The sequence below is a fragment of the Eschrichtius robustus genome, chromosome 8, assembly GCF_028021215.1.
Source record: "Eschrichtius robustus isolate mEscRob2 chromosome 8, mEscRob2.pri, whole genome shotgun sequence".
NCBI lineage: Eukaryota > Metazoa > Chordata > Mammalia > Artiodactyla > Eschrichtiidae > Eschrichtius > Eschrichtius robustus.
Genome location: NC_090831.1, coordinates 117,438,966 through 117,464,317, shown reverse-complemented (window position 1 = coordinate 117,464,317; position 25,352 = coordinate 117,438,966). Strand labels below are relative to the sequence as shown.

The 25,352-nt window shown below is 42.3% G+C and overlaps 1 protein-coding gene across 1 annotated transcript in view; it reads right to left on the bottom strand.

Moving 5' to 3' along the window:
* Positions 1–16,284, bottom strand: part of AGK (acylglycerol kinase) — an 85,618-nt gene extending 69,334 nt beyond the window's left edge. Inside the window, exons 1-2 of the mRNA XM_068549582.1 lie at positions 16,197–16,284; positions 10,503–10,620 (exon numbers count right to left, since the gene is read on the bottom strand). Of these exons, the coding sequence (XP_068405683.1) occupies positions 10,503–10,603 (101 nt within the window). The 5' untranslated portion in view covers positions 10,604–10,620; positions 16,197–16,284. The remainder of the gene's footprint in view (positions 1–10,502; positions 10,621–16,196) is intronic.
* Positions 16,285–25,352: the final 9,068 nt, after the last annotated feature.

The window sequence follows — 25,352 nt, the reverse complement described above, 5'->3', positions numbered from 1 at the left end:
TCTCCCCCAGGGAACCCCGAAAGCTTGGGAAGAGCAGTTGAAGAGGAATGAGCAATACTTAAATTCTCTTTACTTTCAGCAAAGAGGGTCATTTCCTCCTCTTCAACTGCTCTGACCAGAGTCCTGAGAGCAGCCTCTGCTGCTCCTGTCAACTACTGCTACCTGCTGTAGGGGAAACGATGCAGAAAAAAATATCACAGGTTCTTTTCCTTGAAACTGAGGGGAAGGGAGAAAAAAAAGGAGAGGAATTCCCATAGGAGAAGAAAACTTATAAATAGAGCAACATGAAATGATGCCTGCAAATAAATAACACCTGTGCCAAAAGACAAGTTAAAGACAGCAGCCAAAAATGGGACAGATAAAAATAAATAACATATGCAATTTCCTCCAAAGCTGCTGCAGAAAAAGCCTTGTTTCCTTAAAAGCAAACTAAAATTTACTCTATCAAACCATGGTCGTTATTAAAATCAACATTGAAATACAGCCAATTATTATTACTGGCATGTGACTCCTGTATCAGGAGACACTATTTTCCTTTCAAAGGAAAGAAAAAGTCAAATACACATAATACAATAATTTGATTGCTTTTTAAAATTAGAAATATAAAATATTATGTTCACTATTACGTTCTTGTTAGAAATCAATAAAAAGGAACTTAAAATTCTATAAGTGTAAAATAATAATTATTTTATGCTTATCTTCTAGAATACTACCCAGCAAAAAAAAAAAAAAGGAATGAACTACAGATAAATAAAACAGTATGGACGAATCTCAAAGCCATTATGCTAAGAGAAAGAAGGCTTACAAAAAACAATACAGGTTACATGATATGATTCCACTTATATAAAGTTCTAGAAGTGAAAAAAAAAAAAAAAAAAAGAATCTATGGTGGGGAAAAAACCAGAACAATGGTTGCCTCAGGGTGTAGGGGGACAGGGACTGACTGTGAAGGGACATGAGGAAAACGTCTGGAGGGGTGGCAGCGCTCTCTATCTTGCTAGGAGTCTGGGTTACACAGGTGTATGCAACTGACAAAACTCAGTGAAAGCAGGCTTAAGATTTGCATGTTTCATTGCATGTAAATTTCATAGTAAGGGAAAAAACACTATAAGCAAATATTGAACTCTAATTACTGATACGCATGGTCAAGTATTCAGGTGGAAGTACACTGATGTCGACAAATTATTAATACTTGGAAATGCATCAAAAAGTAAGATTGAGAGGAGGATGGACAGATGGATGATAAGTGATGAAGCAAATACAGTAAAATCTAGAATCCAAGTAGTAGGTAGGCAGGTGTTTACTGTAAAATTCTTTCGAGTTTGCTGTATGTTTGAAGATTTTCGTAGAATAGAGGAAAAATAAATGTACACATCTATAAATTACAAACAGGTAAGGAAGCTAAGAAAAGGGTGGTGCGGGGGGGGGTAGAAAAGTGAAAGGCAGAGTGAAAGGGAAAGAACAGTGAGTAAAAGGGAGAAAAGGAGAAGGGGAGTCAGACCAGTATATGAAAGGCCTACAGAGAACAACTGAGAGCACGAAAGAACAACCAAGAGCACCCAGGAGGTTCTGAAATGAGGGCTCTGGTCCCTGGGCAGATGTGTCCAGTTTTCACCTTGCCTCTACTAAATGCTAATAAATGTGTTCTATTTAATAAAGGAGCTTTATTCCATCCAGTGAAAAATGAAATGAGAACATAATAGAACATTTCTAATAAAGTTATATGAAAGGCGTTTAAAAGTTAATGCCATTTAATAATTGCAGCAGGATTTATATATTAAAGTGAGCTTTATTTTTCAAAGTTGTCAGCAGCAAAGAAAGTACATGGGATTTAGAACATGATTAACCTGGGTCCAAATCCCAGTTTCACCAGTAAGCAGAAATATGACTTTAGACAAGTTACTGATTTCTCTGAGCCTCAGTTTCCTCATTTATATATGGGAATAACATTACCTCTCTCACAGGGCTATTTTGAGGATTAAATGAGACCATGTATGTACACGGAAACAACTAGCCCAGCACCAGGTACGGCGTAATTATTTAACACAGGTTGTTTTCCTTTCCTCTTATTCTAATAATGCCACCATTACTTAACACAGCTTTGTGACACATTTTTTGAGCTGTTGGCCAGGTGAAGAAGAGCAAAAGTGTTCCAGGTCAGGGGAAGAACACAAGCAAAGGGAGAGAGAGGGACAACAGGAAACAGGTCTTTTTCTAAAGACTTCTGGAACATAGAGGTTGAGTGTAAGGGTGATGGAGGGAGGATGAAAAAGAATCAGAAAAAAGCTGAGAGGAAGACAAGGCAGGATCATGAAGGGCCTTTTATGCCATGCTAAGCAGTTGGGTCTTTTTCTTCCAGGCAATGGAGAGTCATTTACAGGTTGTCAGTAGAACAGTGACATGATCAGAGTTCTCTTTTAGAAAGAATATTCCGCTGGCTGACTGCATGGTACAACTCCAGGGACACAACTCACATAGGATGTCAAGAGAAGCAAGACATGGACTAAAAAGTATTATGACTCTGAAATCTTAAGTACCACACCTGAAAACCCTAGTGTAGTTATGGTCACCTAAGAAGTCTACAGAACGAGGATAGGACCTGGCACGCCAACCTTTAAGGGCCAAGCAGAACAAAGAGACACCCTAAAGGTAACTGAAGAGGATATGGTCAAAGAGAATCAAATGTGGCAGATATGGACTGAAAGTATCCACTTCATTTAACAACTAAGAGGCTATTAATGACCTCGTCAAGAACAGGGTCAATCAAATGATGGGAACAAAACCAGATTTTACTAAGCTTACTCTAAAGTGGAGGTAGAGGCTGCAAGTGCGAGGTAAGCTCCCAAGAATGGTATAAATGGAAGAGAGAGACCAGTAAATAAATGGGGACACACAGCTGAGATGACACGTTTAAGCTAGGAAGAGTTTGACAAATAGGGGGAAAGAAGTAGGAAGGATGAGATTCAAGATACAAGTGAGGAAAAGGATAACTAATGAAGGAGGAAGAACGGGATGCAGATCAGGGTTGGAGGGGTTGGCCTTGGGCAGGAGGATGGCAACCTCATCCAATGAGACAAAAAGAACAGAAATGTGCGTGCAGGGGTAACTGCCCAGTGTTCTTTATTTTCTCTTTGAAGTAGGAGTTAAGGTTGTCCAAGAATGAATATGGAGAAGGTGAAGCAGGAAACTGAGGAAATTCATGAATATTTCAAAGTAAATTTGTGAAAATGGAAGAGTCACCTGACTATGGGTTTAGTGTATCATTTTCTTCAGGAGGATTCAACAGCCTGGGTTTGTGAATTCACAAGTGGCCAGTCAACAGGGTTGAGATTTTGCCCTCTGAGACTTTCATTCTCTTGTTTGTTCCTTCCTCCATAAATACAATATGTCTCAACTACCTTCTATGTGCTGGGTCTTGGGGACAACACTAAGAAAGACAAACAGGGCCCCTGCCTTTAGAGTCTTATAATATAAGAGAAAAAACAAACAGAACAAAAAACTATAATAGTAATAAGTATTATGTAGATGTTCACAATACCATGGAGAAAATGTAGGAAGTCTGCCTAACCAAGACTGGAGGGGACAGGGAAGAAGTAACATTTGAGACCTGGAGAAATGGTAGTTGGCTGGGGAAGAAGAGAAGGGAAGAGTGTTTCAGGAGGGAACATGTATGAAGGCCCCCTAAGGAACCCTGAAACAGAAAGGACACGCCACTTCGGAAGACCTGAAAGTTCTATATGCCAAAGTGTAGAGTGTGGCAGGGCTAGAGCTGTCTACGGATGGGGCCAAGTCATGTAGAGTTGGTAAGAATTTTGGATTTGAGTCTAAAAGCAATAGCAATTTGCATTTTTAAAAGACTGCTCTGGCAGTGCTGTGCCAAATAGATTAGAAACAGGCAAGAGTAGATACAAGGAAAACAGTCAGAAAGCACTTAGTAAGAATCCAGGCCAGAGATGATGGTAGTGAGCACAAAGGCGGCAACAGTGAGGAAGGACAACAGAAATGGAACAAAGTAAGTGATATAAAAGAAGTAAAATCACTTAGAATGTATAACCTGAACGTGGGAAATAAGGATGAAGGACAAATGGAGGATGACGTTCAAATTTTTAGTTTGGGAAGTTGGATGGTGAGTGGCACTGATCACTGAGAAAAAACAGGTTTGACAGCAAAGCTTTTGACTTTATTTTTAGTCTGTTGAGTTTGAGGCACCTAGGAAGCAACCAAGGAGACAAGTTCAGTAAGCAGCTGAATGCACACATAGGTCTGGAGCTCAGAAGAGGTCTCTATGGAAATACAAACCTGCGGTCTGTCTACCTAAGGCTGACAATAAAGCCACTGCGAGCAGATGAGATCATACAGGGAGAGGGTATAAAGTGAGCAGAGGGCCTAGGGCAGGGTCCTAGAGAACTACTTCTGCAACCCCTGAGTAGAAGGGGTAAAAGGTGAGAAGGAATGGCCGGAGGAGTAGGAGGGAAAACAGATACCTGGCAGTCAGAAGTCAAGAAAAAAAAAAGTGTTTCAAGGAGAGTCAACTGTGTCTAAAGCTGAGCAGTCAAAAAGGATGAGTAATAAAACTGGTGTGACTAATTCAAATGAAGACCACACAGGATGTAGAATGGGTAGGAGGTAGGGAAGCAGAGAGAACCTATTCAAAAAGTTTAACTTAAAATAGGAGGAGGAAATGAGAGAGTGAAAAGGCCAGGGAGGACATATGAAAAACTGTGTTGAATTGTGTGATGTGTTGAATCAAGGAAACTAGGACAGGAAGAAAGTGAAGAAGGCAGGGATGAGTGATAGACTAGGAAGAAACTGGAGGGCCCAAGGGACAAGAAGTCTTGATAACACTGAAAAACAGGAGTAAAGGAAGAAAACTGGAATAATAGAAGGCTGAAATGAGAGATTCAGATGCTTAAGTTCCATTTTCAAAAGTGGAACAAGGACAAGTGATGACAAGGTTTAGCATTCAACCAGTGAGAATGGGGAGAGTTGAAAGAGGGCAAAGTATTAAAGTCCCAGGAATAGATTAAGTCTGGGAAAGGAAAGACAAGGTGTTGCTAGGTGGGTTGTTCACATAAACACTCAGGGCATTCAGAAAGATAACAAGATAACACTGTCCTTTTCTCTTAAAGAGAAAAGGACATTGATAAGCCAGGCACCAAAGCCTAAGTCTAATGTAGATGAGATCCCAGAAAGCTGGGTGGTTTATGGTTTTATAATATAGCCAGATATTATGAGCCTCAAAGGAGAAGAGATTTTTATAAGATGAAAGAGTAATGGTTTGGAATAGGTACTGAGGAGCTAGGAGAATGCCAACCCCACCTCACAACCCATTTGAAGAGGAGGGCAGCTTCTGTTCAAGAGAGCTGCAGGGTAAGATTTTTGCAGGGAAAAAACTAAGTTAGTATTATAAAAAATAATGTGAGGGCTGTTATGTGAAAAGTTTGGGATTTTTTTTTTTTAAAGGACAATAGAAGGAAACTACCTCAACATAATAAAGGACATATATGAAAAGCCCACAGCTGACATCATATTCAACAGAGAAGACTGAAAGCTTTTCCTTAAAGATCAGGAACAAGGGAAGGATGCCCACTCTTGCCACTTCTATTGAACATAGTACTGGGAATCTTAGCCAGAGCAATTAGGCAAGAAAAAGAAATAAAACACACCCAAATAGGAAAGGAAGAAGTAAAATTGTTTGCAGATGACATGATCTTATATGTAGAAAACACTAAAGAGTCCACACAAATAAACTATTAGAATAAACAAATTCAGCAAAGTTGCAAAAGTTTGCAAAGTTTACAAAATCAAAACACAAAAATCAGTTGTGTTTTTATACACTAACAATGAACAATTCAAAAAGGAAGTTAAAAAAAAAAATCCCATTTACGGAACAGGATAGAAAGCCCAGAGATAAACCCACGCACCTATGGTCAACTAATGTATGACAAAGGAGGCAAGGATATACAATGGAGAAAAGACAGTCTCTTCAATAAGTGGTGCTGGGAAAATTTGGCAGCTACATGTAAAAGAATGAAATTAGAACACTCCCTAACACCATACACAAAAATAAACTCAAAGTGGATTAAAGACCTAAATGTAAGACCGGACACTATAAAACTCTTAGAGGAAAACATAGGAAGAACACTCTTTGACATAAATCACAGCAAGATCTTTATTGACCCACCTCCTAGAGTAATGGAAATAAAAACAAAAATAAACAAATGGGACCTAATGAAACTTAAAAGTTTTGTACAGCAAAGGAAACTATAAACAAGATGAAAAGACAACACTCAGAATGGGAGAAAATATTTGCAAACGAATCAATGGACAAAGGATTAATCTCCAATATATACAAATAGTTCATGCAGCTCTATGTCAAGAAAAAACAACCCAATCAAAAAATGGGCAGAAGATCTAAACAGACATTTCTCCAAAGAAGACAGACAGATGGCCAAGAAGCACATGAAAAGCTGCTCAACATCACTAATTATTAGAGAAATGCAAATCAAAACTACAATGAGGTATCACCTCACACCGGTTAGAATGTGCATCATCAGAAAATCTACAAACAACAAATGCTGGAGAGGGTGTGGAGAAAAGAGAACCCTCTTGCACTGTTGGTGGGAATGTAAATTGATACAGCCACTATGGAGAACAGTATGGAGGTTCCTTAAAAAACTAAAAGTAGAATTGCCATATGACCCAGCAATCCCACTACTGGGCATATACCCAGAGAAAACCAAAATTCAAAAAGACACATGCACCCCAATGTTCATTGCAGCACTATTTACAATAGCCACGTCCTGGAAGCAACCTAAATGCCCATTGACAGACGAATGGATAAAGAAGATGTGGTACATATATACAATGGAATATTACTCAGCCATAAAAAGGAACGAAATTGGGTCATTTGTAGAGATGTGGATGGACCTAGAGACTGTCATACAAAGTGAAGTAAGTCAGAAAGAGAAAAACAAATATCGTATATTAATGCATATATGTGGAATCTAGAAAAACGGTACAGATGAACTGGTTTGCAAGGCAGAAATAGAGAGACAGATGTAGAGAACAAACATATGGACACCAAGGGGGGAAAGCGGGGGCAGGGGTGGTGGTCATGGGATGAACTGAGAGATTGGGATTGACATGTATACACTGATGTGTATAAAATAGATAAATAATAAGAACCTGCTGTATAAAAAATAAAATAAAATGCAAGAAAAAGGGGAAAAAATTTTTTTAAATCCCATTTACAATAGCACTGAAAAGAATAAAATATTTAGGAATAAATATTTTAACCAAGAAGGTGAAAGACTTGTATACTAAAAATGATAAAACATTGCTGAAAGAAATTAAAGAAGACACAAATGAATGGAAAGACATCCCATGCTCATGGATTGGAAGGCTTAATATTGTTAAAATGTCCATACTACCCAAAATGAGCTACAGATTCAATGTAATCCCTATCAAAATTCTAGTGGCATTTTTGAAAAAATAGAAAAAACCATCCTAAAATGCATATGGAATCTCAAGGGGCCCTGAATAGCCAAAAGAATCCTGAAAAAGAACAAAGTTAGAGGCCTATCACTAATTTCAAAACATATTACAAAGCTACAGTAATTAAAACAGTATGATACTGGCATAAAGACAAACATATAGATCAGTGGAACAGAACAGAGAGCCCAGAAATAAATTCTCACATGTATGATCAAATGATGTTTGACAAGGGCACCTAGACGACACACTGGGGAAAGAACTCGAAATAGATTAAAGACCTAAACCTAAGACCTAAAACTATAAAACTCCTAGGAAAAAAACATAGGGGGGAAGCTTTATGACATTGGATTTGGCAATGATTTCTTAGATGTGACACCAAAAGCAAAAATAGACAAATGGAATTACATCAAGCTTCAAAACTTCTGTGCATCAAAGGACAATCAACAGAGAGAAAAAGGCAATCTATGGAATAGAAGAAAATATTTGCAAATCATGTATCTCATAAAAGGTTAAAGAACTCCTACAACTCAACAAATAACCTGATTTTTTTTAATAGGCAAAAAACTTGAACAGACATTTCTCCAAATATGATAAACAAACGGCCAGCAAACATACGAAAAAATGCTCAGTATCACTAATCATTACGAGAAACGTGAACGAAAACCACAAAATGCCATATCACACCCATTAGGATGGCCAATATCAAAAAAAAACCAAAAAAACAGAAAAACAACTGTTGATAAGCATGTGGAGAAATTGGGATTGTAAAATGGTGCAGCCACTATGGAAAACAGTATGGAGTTTCCTCAAAAATTTAAAAATAGAAATACCATCTGATCCAGCAATCCCTTCTGGGTTTATACCCAAAAGAATTAAAAACAGGATGTTACAGCCATATCTGCACACCCAAGTTTAATGTAGCATTATTCCCAATATCCAAGAGGTGGAAGCAACCCAAATGTCCATCAACATATAAACAGATAAAGAAATGTGGTATATACATACAATGGAATATTATTCAACCTTAAAAAAAGAAGGAAATCCTGCCATATGCTACAACATCAATGAACCATAAGGACATTATGCTAAGTGAAATAAGCCAGTCACAGAAGACAAATACTACATGATTCCACTCATATGAAGTATCTAAAGCAGTCAAACTTACAGAAACAGAAAATAGAATGGTGGTTGCCAGGAGCTGGAAGGAGGAGGAAATGGGGAGTTGTATTCAGTGGGGATAAAGTTTCCATTTTGCAAGATGAAAAAGTTCTAGAGATCTGCTGTACAGCAATATGAATATATTTAACACTACTGAGTGTACACTTAAAAATGGTCAAGGTGGTAAATTTTCTGTTAGTGTTTTTTTACCACAATTTTTTAAAAGGGGGAGGGAGGGGTGCTAAATAGCACCAGAGCATGTGGAGAGAAGTCTGAGAAAAGGAAGCTATGCAGGACAATGGGGGGTTGCATTCTGAGCAGTAACCTTGAATGTCAAGGGTAGAGACAGAGCAAAATGATGCCTCCAGCCTCCTGCTACGCCTCTAGTTCAAGCTGTATCAGATCCAACTGAGAATGAGGCCTCCGACGTGCCACAGACTTAATGGGCCTTTTTTAAAGTCTCAAGACTACGCTGCGAAAAATTATTACGGTACCTTAAAGACATCCTGAACAGGGGACACGGTTATTTCCTCACATCTTCACCCAGTAGTAGCAATGGCAATAATCCTCAGCAGGTGGGAGGTTCTCCCGCCTTGAGCCAGCTGTGGCCTGGACTGGGTGCTCCTGAATAGGAAATCCTAGTTCCTACCTTGGCAGGAGGTATAAGGAGCCTTTCCTCGAGGGCTCAAATGTTACGGCTCAAATTTGCTGTAAAATGTTACGGAAAGCCCGGAACGAACTTTTTGGCCAGCCCAATAGTTTGAAAAGGGAGGAAAAGCCAAACATCATATGCTCCATACACAATTTGTTAAAACATTTCCTCTGCCCTTCTCTTTTTTGTATATTAAAATTGTAAGATTCTTAGGTCTGTTCTTTATACGCTAGCTAATGGAATTCAAGTGCTTAGCCTTGAGAATACTTAGAAAGAAAAGGGGGGAATGTTCCATCTTCTCCACACCTGCAAAAAAGTACACACCATGTGCATCATAAATTATCTCTGATAGTGGTGAATTGAGAACGTTCACAGAAGTACCAGTGTGACTCTCCTTTCCAACGTGGAGACTTCCATTATAAAGTCTGTTCAGTTTTCTGTTTAACAAAGCAGTTATTTAGGACACTTGGATGTCAGAGAATGTTGCTATATATTTAAGACGTAGCCCTGAATCCCCAAAAGACTGCAATTTGATCGGCTCTCTTAGTAATTTGTATAATTTTTATATAAAAACGGTTTATTTAAATCTTATTACCATGTTAATCCAGAAGAGGAGCTCTGGCGCTTTCTTCTCCCCACAGACCTGAAAGGCTAATAAAACCCATGACTCCCTGGAATTCCTTATTCAAACAAAAGGTTTGAAAGTCTAAGTCTCATTTAAATGAACTAATGGGTTCATTAGTTTTGTTGTTGCTAATGGGCTAGATGAGGAAAATCACAGGGGTTGCAGGTAGCAGACTCAGTGTCTAGCAATGGGCACTATTAGAGATCAAGAGACCATAGCGGGAAACAGAAGGACCAGCCAAGGACACGTGTGAGTTCCAACCCTCTACTATTACTAGGGAAGTCCCTTGTCTCTCTCTCGGCGGCCCTCAATTTCTCCCCGTTCTGATCTCGCTGCAGTAATCTGTGTCCACTGAAGGACGAGTGTTAATAGCTCTATACAGTTTCTATCTTTCAGAACTGGGTACAACAAGAAGCCTTTGTCTTTGAGGTTTTAACATTTGCTTTCCTTTTACACCACACTGTTTTAGAGAGACAAGCACAGCTAAACAAGATTTTAACCGTAGGCCCTTTTGGACTGTTTTGTTGTTGCATGTGAAGGCGGCGGGGATGGGGGCTGTCAGATACTTACCAGTGTTTTCCATAGAGCCAGTGGCCTCCCCATGTCAGCAGGCAGATCCCAGCTGTAGTTTTCTTCCAATGATTTCGAAGTGTTTTAAAGAACACAGTCATCTTCTCTCAGGGATTTGCTAGATTAGTAGAGGCAGAAAAGAAAAATATAATTGCCCAAGGGAATCGTGCAGAGTCCCTATGACTGTCTTCGGTTCTTTCATCCTCTCCGTATGTTTTCCTTCCTCCCTCCTTTTCCTTCCTAGTTACATCATCTTCATGTTCTCACCCACCCACCTACCCATTCTTTTCTTTCTTCTTTCTCCTTTCTTTCTTTCTTCCTTCCTTCCTTCCTTCCTTCCTTCCTTCCTTCCTTCTTTCTTTCTTTCTTTCTTTCTTTCTTTCTTCCTTCCTTCCTTCCTTCCTTCCCTTCCCTTTCCCTTCCTTCCTTCCTTTCTTTCTTTCTTCACTTCTTTCCACCTAAACTACACTTTTTTCTTCTCTCATCACTTTTGCTTAGAAGGAAGGGGGAGAGGAGCAGGAAGAGAAGAAGGGAATTCTAGGTGTCCTGTCTTTGCTTTCTTCTTACACTCATTATTCCGCTATTTAAGAGTATCTGCTTATCTGGGAATTCCCTGGCCGTCCAGTGGTTAGGACTCGGCACTCTCACTGCCAGGGCCTGGGTTGGATCCCTGGTCGGGGAACTAAGATCCCGCAAGCCGTGTGGCACGGCCAGAAAAGAAAAGGAAACATAAAAAAAAGAGTGTCTGCTTATCCATTATATATAAAGTGTATATCATCAAATTAGTAATCAAATTAGTAATGTAAAGGGATTATTCAAAATAGGAGAAAACACTAGGCCCTCAATAGAACATTCACAGAAAACTCAATGAAGAGGAAATGCACATTGCTCTGTAAAAATGCTCAACTTCCTGAGTAATCAAAGACATGCAAATTACAAAGAACTACCACTATTCACCTATAAAATTACCAAAATTTTTAAATGATTATACTCACTGATGACAAAATGAGATAGACACACACTCCTATACGGAAGGTAAACTAGCATAACTTTACTCAAAAACAAAGTGACCATATAAACCTATTCTGTTTCTTTTCGTCACAGCACTTATCCTGTGATGATTCTTATGTGCCAGTTTGTTTATTAACTTACCCCACTGGAATGTAAACTCCGCGAGAGTAAAGATTTTGACTGTTCTGGTCACTGCAGTATCCCTGTGTCTAAAATAAAACCTGGCACATAATAGCCATTCGGTAAATAACTGTTGAATGTGATGGGGTTCAAGACATGCTACCCCAAAATATGGCACCTTGGCAGAGTGGATATTTTAAGCGGAAGGAGTTTGGGAAAACGGCAGAAGCAGGAAGGTCACCCTGACCATCTCCCCACCTTGCCTTTCTTCCCTGAAACAGATCATAAAACCCTCCAGTGACAGGTGCCTGCCCTATACCCAGCAGGAAGGATCGATTTGTCTGCAAAGAAAAAGGGATACCAAGAAGAATCCTAACACGCAGGCCTTGCTAAGTTTCCCATTTGCTATAATTACCTCATACCCTTTACCCTATCACGCTCCTCCACGACTGTCTAAAATAAAATACTCGGACCTGTTTCCTTGGGTCTTCATTTCTTTATGAAGGCTCTCGTATCATGTAAAACTTATGCTGAGTAAATTTGTATGCTTTCCTCCTGTTGATCAGTCTTTGTCAGTTTAATTTCCAGACCTAGCCAGGGGCCCTATGAAGGTTAAGGAACACTTTTCCCCCACTACATGAAATTTTTTTTCACTAAGAATTTTTGTTGATGTGGAAAAAACTAAAAATATAATGTTAAGTAAAATTAGCAGGATAGAAAAGCCTTATGTAATTGGTATTTACCAATTATGTTCAAACATGAATATAAGTGAAAAAAAATACCAGTAGAAATAAACACACAGAAATTTTAAGTAATTCCCTCTTGGTTGTGAGAAAATGGGTGACATTTATTTTACATCTTAAATTGCAATGTATTTTCTAAATTTTCTAAAAATAAATACAAATTATTTTCTAAACAGATACAGAAAATTTTTATGACTTTGTGTGCATGAGGTAAACAGACCAAGAAAAAAACAATCTTCAGCTTTTGCTGAAGATTCTAGTTCTTTTATTACTCCCTTTAACCACAAAGACTCTCTTCTTGACCTAACTTTAATCAGGCTCCTCTGAGCTCTGCTGGACAAGGCCCTAGCTTGGGCTTCCCTCTCTGCCCTTGTAAAATCCAGTTTGAGCAAGAATCCTACTTAGTTTAGTGAAAATCCCCCACCTCCACCGTTGGTATCTGACCACCCTGGATATCTTATCACCCTGGCCTGCCTTCAGCAAGAACTCTACTGAGTCAGCCTAACAAGAATTCCCCTATAACCCTGATGTTCCCTCTTAGTAATTTTCCATCCACTGATGCCCACCCTGCCCCTTGGCTATAAACCCCCATTCGTCCTCGTTGGAGTCAGAGTTGAGTCCAACCTCCTTCCCCCACTCCAAGACCACCACCGCAGCAGTGGTCTCTACGTCCACCCAGATGCCTCTCCCTACCCTTGAGTAAAGTCTGCCTTACCATTCTTTAACAAGTGTCACTACATAATTTTTTTTAACACTACCAATGGTTAAAATTCCTCTCAAGGCCAGAAACATCCTTATCACCAGCAACAACGAAGCCAGTGCCAGGGAGCCCTCCTTCCTGTGAATCAGAGCCACAGTACAGGATGGTACGTAAAGGAACCCAAAGGCACATGTGATAATCAGATGCCTCTCCATCGCACCCTAAAGCACTTGTTCATTCAGCACGCTAGACTCTGTGCTGGGTGCTAGGCAGAGAAGCACAAGTCTCTATTCTCAAGTGCTGGCAACTGGTAAACCCACAAGTGCAGAACAATTACACAATTTATGATTGTAATACAGTGGGAAGGATGTTGAGGGGTAAGTCATGGCTCTGTCAGAAGCCACAAGAATGGCCCAATGTAGACTGGAGGTGACACGGTGGTCCGTGGTTGGGGGAAGTCTTCCCAAAAGGCGTAACATTTACCCGGGGTCTTGGAGAATGAGGAGTACCAAATGAGCAGCTAAAGAGACTGATGTGCATAAAGGCATAACTGATAGCCAGGTATGTTCAGGGAAACACAGGTGGGTAGTCAGGTATAAAGAGCAGGGTAAATATGGAAGGTGAGAACAAGGCCTCTCAAACTCTAGTGTAAAACTTGTTAAAATGCAGATTCTTGGGCATTGCCCCCTGAGATTCTGACTTGTTCTGGTTGGGTTGTTAGTAAAACCAAGCAGGACCCTGTGGGGCTCCTGGGCACGAAAGCCTTTCTGTGTCTCCCATTTCTAGACGATCCGAGTTCCAAAGGGCAGGTTCAAACAGTTGCTAATCAGGGAAGGGAAGGGACACAGAGACAAGGGAGGAGCAGTCAAAAAACATTAGTGCAGCCTTGGGGCAGCGTCCTGGGTCCACCTCAAGGGATACACAGAACAGTATCTTTGAGCTCTTGCACAGAACTAAAACCCCCAACAAATGGAAGATTTTAACTACTTGATGAAGCAGTCTTCATTTCAGACAGGTCACAGTTTGATAACCTCGAGAATCACAGAAGCTCATCAGAGGACCACCTGAGGCCAGATTAAAGGAAGCAGGCCCTGCACACACCCTGATCCTTATAAGCAACCCCACCCTTGAACCATTGCTATAAAACTCCTCACCAAATCCCCCTGGGTTGGGACACACAGTTTTTGAGGGCATGAGCCTGCTGTGTCCCCCTCTGCCTGGCAAAGCAATAAAGCTATTCTTTTCTACTTCACCCAAAATTCTGTCTCCAAGATTCGATTCGGCACCAGTGCACAGAGGCCGAGTTTTTGGCATCATCATCTTCATTATTAATGAGTACTCCCATGCTTCTAGCGGAGGTCAGCACCACACTCTGAGAAATAGTAGTCTGGAGATAAAGGACGGGGGAGGTTCAGAAAAGATCAGGAAGGACCTTGACTCCACACTAAAGACTTTGGATGTTACATTGAAAATGATGAAAAATCTTGAAGGGATTTAAGCAAGTGAGTGATAGGATCACATTTGGACTGTAGAAAGATCACTTTGTAGCAGAATGGAAAATGGGCTGGAAGAAGCTGAGCTAAAAGCTACAGAGAGCCAGTAGCAAGTTACTACCACAATCTCTAGGCACATAAACGAAGGAAGGAGCAAAGGAGACAGAGAGGACAGATGTGGCAGATCTTTAGAAAATAGAATCTAGCAGCCATTGGTGATCAACTGATTGTAGGAGGTGAGAGAAGAGGAACCAAGCCAGTTTTGTACTTGGGCAACTTACTGAATAGTGATTTCAATCATTAGAGTTGGATTGTAGGTTCATGAAGAAAAGTGTTGGAGATATTGAGTTTGAGATGCCTGTGGGGCATCCAAAGGAAATGATCAACGGATGTCTGGACTTAGCAGTTTGAAGCCAGGAGAAATTGTCTGGATGGAAGATATAGATTTGGGACTCATCAGTGTGAAGGAGATAAAGTTGGAGTACAGGTAAAATATCTAAGGCAGGGACAGAAGTTAGAGAACAATCTAACAGTCGTTAAGAGTCTGTTTTAAGGCCACCCATGACCCACTGGAACTCCCTTTGTGTCACAAATGAATGGGTCTGCGTATTACAAAACTACTGTGGAAACATGCAGGCAACCTAGTGTAGTGGAAAGAGCACTGGTCCAAGGGTCTTGAGGCCTAGATTCTAGTCCTACTTCTGTTACTTACTGGCAGTGAGAGCCTGGGTAAATCATTTAACCTGTCTCTATGTTCTCATTAGTAAAATGAGGACACACCTGCTCTGATTAACTCATTTGGCTGCGAAGATCACATCTGATGGGGCTGTGAATGCACTTTCCTCCTTAGTAAAATGAGGCTACACCTGCTCTGCTTCACTCATTTGGCTGTAAAGTTCACATCTGTGAGGGGTATGGATGAACCTTGTAAATTTTTCCGGATTTAAGTCATCATCAAATATGTAATATATTAGCTAGCAGTGTATATGCCTTCTAAGTACCCAACAGAACTCTTATTCCCCAATCTCAGTAAAAACTTAAATTTTTACTGAACAAATAAAATTTGGCACATAATAGCCATTCGATAAATAACTGTTGCATGTCTCGTCCGAAATGCATGGTTTTTTTTTTGTTTTTTCCAAGAACTCCCCAATTCTGATTGTATTCGACCCTCCTCACCATGAGGCGGGGCTTTTCTCACTAGACTTGGGACCCCACAATGGGCAGGTTCTCTCTGTGCATCTCTAGCAAACAGAACCTAGTAAAGCACCTGGAATGAACGAACCAATCAACCAATCCAACAGGCGATCAGAAACCATTCGCCCCATTTTGCAAATGAGTTAGCTGAATCGCTCCCCCCCCCGCCCCAAGAGAAGTGGGTAAGGGTCACGCAAGTTCAAGGCAGCTCTGGGACTAGACCCCAGGCCACCAGCCTCCCGCAGCGGCAACAGGAACCCCGCCATCCGCACGGAGCCCTCTCCGCGCGGTTCCGTCCGGCCCTCGCTCCCACCCTCCGCCCGCACTCGGGTCGCGACGCCCACCCCACGCCCCGGGGCCCTCCCCGCCCGCCCGGGCCGGGTCCCCGAGCCCCGCTCCCGGCTCCCCGCCCCGGCACTGCCGCACTCACCAAGGCGGGTCCCGCGCGCAAGCTGCCTTTCCTGTGTGCTCGCTCAAGATTCCCCTGCTCTTTGAAGGGAAACCGCTGCCGCCGCCCTTGGGTTCCGCGGCGGGTTCCTGGCGCGCAAGGAGGGTGCGGTCTGCAGGGGCCGCCCGAGGCGCGCCGTGGGGGGGGGTGGGGGAGGTGCCTTCAGTTTTCGATCGCTCATTTGTTCATCCATTCAGCCTTATCATCCATCCCTCGGTCGCTCAGCAATATTTTATGGAAAGCCTACCGAGACAAACACTGTTTTAGGACCTGGCACTAAATCGGAGAATAACTAAATGAACAGGGCCATTTCAGGTAGTGCTATGTACCACGAAGAAAACGAAAACAGGTGATAGAAAAGGAGTGGGGTGGGGGGAGAACTATTTTAAGTTAGGCCGTCTAAGTTAGGCCTCTCCGAGTAAGGGGCAATTAATCTGAGACATGAAGGCGAGAAGGAGCAGGTCAAGCAAAGATCCAGAGGAAAAGAGAACCTGAAGGAGGGCACGGCCAGTGCAAAATCTGTAAAGCCTGAGGCAGTTCACCAAGTCGGAGGCCAGTGCGAGTGAAGCAGAGACAACTAAGCAATAAGAAGTAGCGATGAAGCCGGAGAGGTGGGCAAGACGGGCCATGGTGGTAAGGAGTTCCGACATTATATGGAATGGGATGGGAAAACCTTGAGAGGATTCAGTCAGGGGAATGACCTGATCTGGTTTGCATTTTAAACACCTCTGGCCACAGTGTAGTGAATAGATTCTAGAGAGCGAGAGAGCTGCAGAGAAGCCAGGGCCCATGCTGACCACCAGAGGGCAGTTCTAATTCTCTGTCCCCCTCCCACCAGTTCCCCCACCCGCACGTGTGCTGTGGGGACCATACCAGTCAGTCAAGGTTTCTTTCTTTTCTTCTCCCATCCATCGTTGGATCAACCAACATTTGCTGAGTGCTGCGCATGCGCTAGGCACAGGGGATGCCCTCCTGTACAGCACCCACCCCCGCCCATTGTCCCTGCCCTCATAGAGCTTGCAGTCTAGTTTCCCCATTTACTGCATAAAGACACGCATCCTTACTATCGCCCCCCCCCCCCCCAGATGAATGTTTTAAGAGAAATGAGAACCACCGACGAGATTATGGTGCAGTAAAGCATACTCGGCCAGGTTCTAATCCTCAGGAGCCCACACTACCAGTAGGGTGAACTTCCTAGCCCTTCCACATGTAAATTAGAAGACTGGATCGCCGTAAAAAATCTCTTCTAGCTATAAGATGTTGTGATATACTAGGTATGAGAGACAGTTATTTTCAACTCTCCTTTTCCAACCATCTAAAACATTTGCATTTGAAAATGAGTTGCTGAACTGCTTGCCTGGAGGCTAGAAAAATCTGGAACTTGATGCTGCATGGTCCAATGGGCACACTAAGCTTTAGGGTTTCAGCAAAACAGTGGTTCCCCAAAGTGAGAAAAGTTTGGCTTAAATGAATTTTCCATAATTTTCCAATCAGAAAAATGAAGAAATATAGAAAGAAGCTTTTTCTTAAAATATATATCTATACTTTATATATAGATGTATATTTTGTATATGTATCCGTTTTATATATGTATACCTTTTCTTGTTGTTTTAGGGCTGATTTTATTTTTCTTTTGGGTAACACATTGACAGGGAGCTCTACACTCATTTCTGTCTTTAGGATCAACAAAGAACAGAATCCAGTCTCGCTGGGACACCTGCATGACATGTGGATGTGATCTGACCACACTGAATGGGCTCATGTTCATGCTGGCCTGTGAGCGCCCCTGTGACGACAGCTGTGCAAGCATGGCCGTGTATCTGTGCACACGGCGTGGATAGTTTTATGGCAGTGAAAAGAGGCCTCCCTCTGTGGTCTGTGACTTATTGGCACAATTGGATGAGAGCATAGCACTGCCCAGGCTGCAGATGGGCATTTACTGTGGTCTTAACGCTGCACTTAGCCAGTGCGGGAGGGCAGCACTGTCCAGTAGGTAAATGTGTTTGCACCTTTGGAACCAGGTGCCTGGACTGGAATTCCAGCTCTGCCACATACTAGCTGAGGGAGTTGAACAATGCCTTTAATTTCTTTGTACCTACGTTTCTATAATGATGATGATAATAACTGTATCTACTTCACTGGATTGTCATGAGGAGTAAATGAGTCCATACACGTAAATCCTTTAGAAAAGTACACAGAACAGAGTTAACACTCAATAAATACTTGTGGTGTTTTTGTTTTTGTTTTTTTCCTGTAGCCACTGCCTAAACCTCAAGCAACTACCAGCTAACCAGAAAATCCCTGGGATCCAACAGGTACCCTGGAAGGAAGAATATGTATTTGGCAAAACTGGGATGAGCTCCTGAGAGTTTCAAGCCCACCGGGAGCAGGCCATCTGTACACATGGATGGAGTGCTAGTCGGCCAGGGCGAGAATTCTGAGTACCGACCCCTCCCCAATCCACCCCCCAGGGTCACTGAAGACAGGAGACAGGAACGTTAACTCACAGAGGGCTGATGCCAAAGAACCAGGGCTGGGGTGAGATTTCAGATCCCCTGTTCAAAACGGAGGTCACAGCTTTGACTCTCCCAAAGCTCCGGGGAGAGGGCGTGAGGGTCTCACCAGAAGGTAACATCTGGATGGGGTTGAGCTGTGGGAAAAGAAAACTCTGGTTTTATTTGAGTTAGAGCCACGCACTGTTGAAAAGCTCAGGCATCACAAGGCAGATGCCCAGAATGCCTGTGAAGAAGGGTGACAGGCTTCTGCCACCAGGGAGAAAACAGCACCCCACGGGGGAGGCAGTCCCTCCAGGGAAGGGAGAACAAGGGCATGTGGAGGGTCGTGTGTCTCACAGCCCACCTCACTCAGGACTAGTCGAGTAGTGTTCATGAGACCATTAGGGAATATTTGTTAGTTTTCTTTACTTTATTTCTTTAATATGAAGGCTTTAATTCATTGTGGCCAGTGTGGCAGTAACTGGGAGTGTTGGTGTCAGGCTGTTGAGTTCCCAGCAGAGAAGTCTGGAAATATCTCCCAGGTTTTTATCCGGATTCTCAGACTAGAGAAAATAAGACATCGCCGCAAAATAAAGCCTCAGAATTACATTTGCAAAAGAGAGGAGTGTAGCCGTGGTGTGGGGCATGTCTCTGAGAGAGACCTTTGTGCTCCCTCCTTAAATTGCATGTTTGTATAAACGGGAACAATAGGTCATATGGCTCAGATAGTTCACCTGCAAATGGGAAAATACCTGCATCAAAATGGGAGTGAGCCATAAATTCATCTCTGAGGAATTAACTGTACCCATCACACGACACATGTATTTCCTGACACTGTAAAGCATTACTGAAGCATCCCATTTATTTTTGAAATGATATAATTTATACTATTAATATTTTTGCTGTAGAAACTGCCCCTTTTTGGCCACATTGGTTAAGCCAATGATTGCCCCTTCGTATCCTTTCTAGAGGCACACAGCTGTAAATAAATAAGTGAAGGATTATCCCTGTTTCAGATGTAGAAAACGGATGGACGGATGCCCGGGGGGAAGGGGGAGGTGGGATGAATTGGGAGATTGGGATTGACATATATACACTACTATGCATAAAAAAGATAACTAATGAGAACCTACTGTAGATCACAGGGAACTCTACTCAGTGCTCTGTGGTGACCTGAATGGGAAGGAAATCCAAAAAAGAGGGGATATATGTATACGTATAGCTGATTCACTTTGCTATACAGCAGAAACTAACACAACATTGTAAAGCAACTATACTCCGCCCCCCCAAAAAAAAGTGAAAAAAAAAAAAGATCAGAAATTGAAAAAAAAAAAAGATTATCCGTGTTTACAGAAGTTAACCCCACCCCCATCCTGTGGGGGGATAGAGTGGAAGCCACATCCTACACGTGTAGTCTGTAAGGCCGCAAATGACACTAAAACATGGAAACCTCTCAGAGGCTCTTTTCAGGCATCATGACCAGGGCTGAGCAGTGGACATGGAGATGCGCCACCTGGATCCCCCTTCAAGGAAAGACCTGCCGTCCCAGCTGCCAGGAGCGCTGTGACAGACAGCCCCTGCAGGGGCAGCCTCTATGCAGCGAGCCATCTTGACCGGTGTCACGCCCTTCTGGAAGTGACCCACAGCTAATGACCTGATCCAGGAGAAAGTACAACAGCTTTGTCACTTTAGACCCAAATAAGACACCTCTGACCAGTTACCCTAGCCCCAGAGCTCCTCATGGGGTCAGCTGCGGCTGTCAGGCTGCATCATAGCTCGGCTTCTCCCTCTACTCCATCCTGCTTCCTTCTCTCCCTTTTAGCAGGTGTTGATTCTGAACGCTAAACACTGTATGCCAGACAGCGTAATAACCCCCCCCAAAATGTCCATGTCCAACCCCAGAACCTATGAATACTCTGTAGACATGTTTAAGTTAAGGATCTTGAGATAGGAAGAGTATCCTGCATTATCCAGGTGGACCCAGTATAATCCCAAGGATCTTTATAAGAAGGAGACCAGAGATCAGAGAGAGAGAAGATGTTGCCCTGCTGGCTTTGAAGGTGGAAGAAGGGGTCACAAGTCAAGGAATGTAGGCAGTCTCCAGAGCCTGGAAAAAGTAAGAAAATAAGTTCTCCTTTAGAGCCAGAGAGCACACAGCCCTACAGACCCATTTTAGGTTTCTGACCTTCAGAACTGTAGGATAAGAAATGTGTGTTGTTTTAAGCTACTAAGTTTGTGGTAATTTGTTACAGCAGCAAATAGGAAATTAATACACACTGTCATAGAATATGCTCCCTGGAGAATCCAACCTGGACAGGTTGATATTTCAATACTTTCAGTGAATCAAAATTAAAACTAAATTATTTTTCTGTCTGCCATTTTGTCTGTTTAGGGCCATTTGTGCAATCCCTCACCCAACCCCAGAGCAAACCTGTAGTGCCCCCTTTCCTTCTCTCTGCTCATCCAAATCACATCCTTCCTGCAGCCTTTCCTGAGAGCTACACCCTTGTTGATCTACCCCTTTCTCGAACAAGGGTAATGTTTTTAGTCTGCATCATTCACTTCAGCCATTAATCATGTATTTTTATAGGACAAATGGGGGACATCAGAGATAATGAAGGAACCCCTGTATGCACTCCTCTAGGTAGATGTAGAGGTTGGAGTTTTTGGAGACCTACACCAACTCTACTCTCTTCCAAACTCTATTTTACTAGGATGTACACAGATCCCAAAATAATCAGGCTCAATTGCTAGCCAGCCTTGAATGGTTTCCTGCAGCCCAGCAGAAATCTGACACTCTGGCTTAGGCAGCCCCAAGACCTTCTGTTGGTCAAAGACTGGAGCCTGGTCCTCTCTCACAGTTAGGGAGAGTCCTGGAAATTTGCCTCTGCCGGTCCATGATGAGCATCTCTAGTTCCAGAGAAGAAGACTCAGGTCTGACACCACAGCCCTTAGATGCCTGCAGCGGCCCCTTGGGCAGCATCCCTGAGGTTCACTGGCACATTCATGTCTTAGATGAGGCCAAAGAGCTATCCAGATGTGCACAGCCAGAGACACGGGCATGGCTCATGCTCTCGCTTTCCCATGTTCTTTGTTCCGTATTGCTGACAGTTAAGTGAGGTTCCTAAGCAGCAGAAAATTAATTCCCAGTAGTCATTTGGAACTTTCCTTGGCCTCCAACTCTTGCCTGGGATCTTTGGAGAACATTCTGCACCGTCAAAGATAGGGATCTGTGTCTCCTTCACACAACACGTTGCCACACATGGTACTGGCTACATGTTGAAATAAGCTACACATTGAAACTGTGAACTCAGTTGCCTATAAAATGAAGTCATGTTTCCCTGAGGGCATTAGAAGAATGTGCTGACAATAGTCCCTAGTATTGGAGGAGTCTTACTTACGTCTCAGTATCTGTAATATTTAAGAAACTAAAAATAGAGCTATCACGTGGTCCAGCAATCTCACTCCTGGGCATATATCCAGAGGAAAACATGGTTCAAAAGGATACATGCACCCCAATGTTCACTGCAGCACTGTTTACAATAGCCAAGACATGGAAGCAACCTAAATGTCCATCAACGGATGAATGGACAAAGAAGATATGGTACATACAATATATACAATGGAATATTACTCAGCCATAAAAAAGAATGAAATAATGCCATTTGCAGCAACATGGATGGACCTGGAGATCATACTAAGTGAAGTAAGTCAGACAGAGAAAGACAAATATCACGTGATATTGCTTATATGTGGAATCCATAAAAATGATACAAATGAACTTATTTACAAAACAGAAACAGACTCACAGACTTAGTGAATGAACTTATGGTTACGGGGGCGGGGTGGGGGGAAGGGTGCAGGGGGAGGGATAGTTAGGGAGTTTGGGATTGGCATGCACACACTGCTATATTTAAAGCAGATAACCAACAAGGACCTACTGTATAGCAGAGGGAACTCTGCTCAATACCCTGTAATAACCTAAATGGGAAAAGAGTTTGAAAAAGAATAGGTACAAGTATATGTATAACTGAATCACTTTGCTGTACACCTGAAACTAACAACACTGTTAATCAACTATACCCCAATATAAAATACAATTTTTTAAAATCTGTAGTATTTTCCTAACATGATGACAGACCATCCGGAAACCCAGTAGCTTCCCATTAGTCCAGAACCAATCCTGAGGTGACTTTCTCTTGGCTCAAAATCTGTTATTAAGAATGTTGAAGGGGGGCTTCTCTGGTGGCACAGTGGTTAAGAATCCGCCTGCCAATGCAGGGGAGACGGGTTCAAGCCCTGATCTGGGAAGATCCCACATGCCGCGGAGCAACAAAGCCCGTGTGCCACAACTACTGAGCCTGTGCTCTAGAGCCCGCGAGCCACAACTACTGAGCCCATGTGCCACCACTACTGAAGCCCGCACTCCTAGAGCCCATGCTCCATAACAAGAGAAGCCACTGCAATGAGAAGCCCATGCACCACAACGAAGAGTAGCCCCTGCTCGCTGCAACTAGAGAAAGCCCGCGCACAGCAACGAAGACCCAACACAGCCAAAAATTAATTAATTAATTAATTTTTAAAAAAAAAGAATGTTGAAGGGAAACCACCTCTGTTTAGAAGTAAGGCAAGAGGAAACAGGAAGATAGGAGTGCCATGATCACTCACGGATCACTGGGGATTTAAGAAGTGCTTAAGTCGCCAGTCAGATTGCTCCCTAATGTGGAAGAGTGAGAGAATGTGGACTAAACCAAGGGAGAGAGACTCAAGGTTTAAGGTAGCCCCACATTTTAATTTTATGCTCACTGACAAGATATACATATACAGATATACATGCATATGCATATATCTAATACTCTCATACTTGCAACCTCCTTCCCAGTTATATACATTAACCACATAAACCTAGAACAGCAAAGGTGGCTGTTGATTACCCTAGAGAGAGTGCTGTGTGGCTCTCACCTCTCACTTACTTCTCCCTGCTTTTGCCACTTCCCTGAAGCTCCAGAACTTGGTCAGCTTAGCTAAGCCTGATGGTAGGATCTACTGCAGTGATGGTGTATGGAGTGAGTTGAGGCAGTGGCCACGGTAAACCTACAGCAATAGAACCTTCATGGTGTCCTAAAGTTGGAAACTTACAGATGCAGAACAAAAAGCCAGAAAGAAAGGAAGACCAATAGAATAAATAAACCCAAGATAAGTGTAGCCTCTTTCACCACTGATTCTTGGCTCCACTTGTAATTATGTTGTACTAAGTGTAGTATACACTTTCTTTCTTTATCCATCATCCATTTCCCCCATTCTTCTTTCCTAAAAGGAACCAAATTTTGCTCAGGTATACACCTCTCACCTTCACAGTCCCTGCCTGCCTGTGACAACTTTGCAGGTGACTAGATAACCCCATCCCTGTTGTTGGGAGTTAGTTTACATCAGTTTAAGGTCCTCATAATAATTCCTCTTCCGCCGCCAGTGCTTGGGTTAGGAATTGATCATGTAACTCACTTTAGACCAGAGAGTCTTAGGGGGAGTCTGCTGAGAGATCTCAGGAAAGATTTCATTCTCCTTAAAAGGGGACATTCAGGAAAGATATGGTGATGACCCTTAAACATATTATGCTAGGTGAAATAAGCCAGTCACAAAAGACCACCTATTGTATGATTCCACTTATATGAAACATTCAGAATTGCCAAATACATAGAGATGGAAAGTGGATTAGAGGTTGCCTGAGGCTGGGGTTGGGGATGGCTGGGGGAAAAATAGGAAACGACTGCTAATGGGTATGAGATTTCTTTTTGGGGGAATGAAACGTTCTAAAATTGGTTGTGGTGAGAGTTGCACAATTCTATGACTATCCTAAAAACTACTGAATTATAAACTCTAGATGAAAGAGTTGTAAGGTATGTGAATTACACCTCAATAATGCTGTTGAAAAAAATGAAAGGGATGGTCCCACTTTTTCCCATAGGTAGGGTCATATGTGTACATAATACCTGAAACTGCTACAACTATTGTTCAGCCAGGAAGGGAGCCAGCCCTTGGGCGAAGCCAGCTCACAGAGGATGAGCAGGAAGAGATGGAAAGAACTTGGGTCCTTGGTGACATCGTTGAGGCAAATGGTTGGACTATGCCTGGAGTTTGCTCAAACTTGGACATCCCATAATGTGAAATAATAAATTCCATTATGGTCTAAGCCAGTTAGAGCCAGGTTTTCTGCTCCTTGAAGCCAAGAGCACTGACTTGATAAAGCACAAGCCATAGGCTCTTGGTGGGTAGGAGACACAGTGAGGACAATGTTTTTAAAAAGATGATGTTGAAATTTTAAGGGAAAAACAGATGAAAACAGAAGGCAGAAAGGAGCTAGTTGACATCAATTGGTATGTTTAACCTTATATTGTTCCTAAAATCATTCTCCAACAATTCCCCTGGACCCTGGACCTGGGCCATGCTCATTTGCTATAGATTCATTAACATTAATATAGAGTTAAGTGTTCAGAAAAATTGGTATAACGTTCATATGACCACAAATAGCCTTACATGAGGCATCTCAGATGGAATCTGCTTCTTATGGGAATAGATGTTCCTCCACTGGAACTTTTACCATAGAAAATTATGTACGAATTCCTTTAACATTCACTTTGGTTTG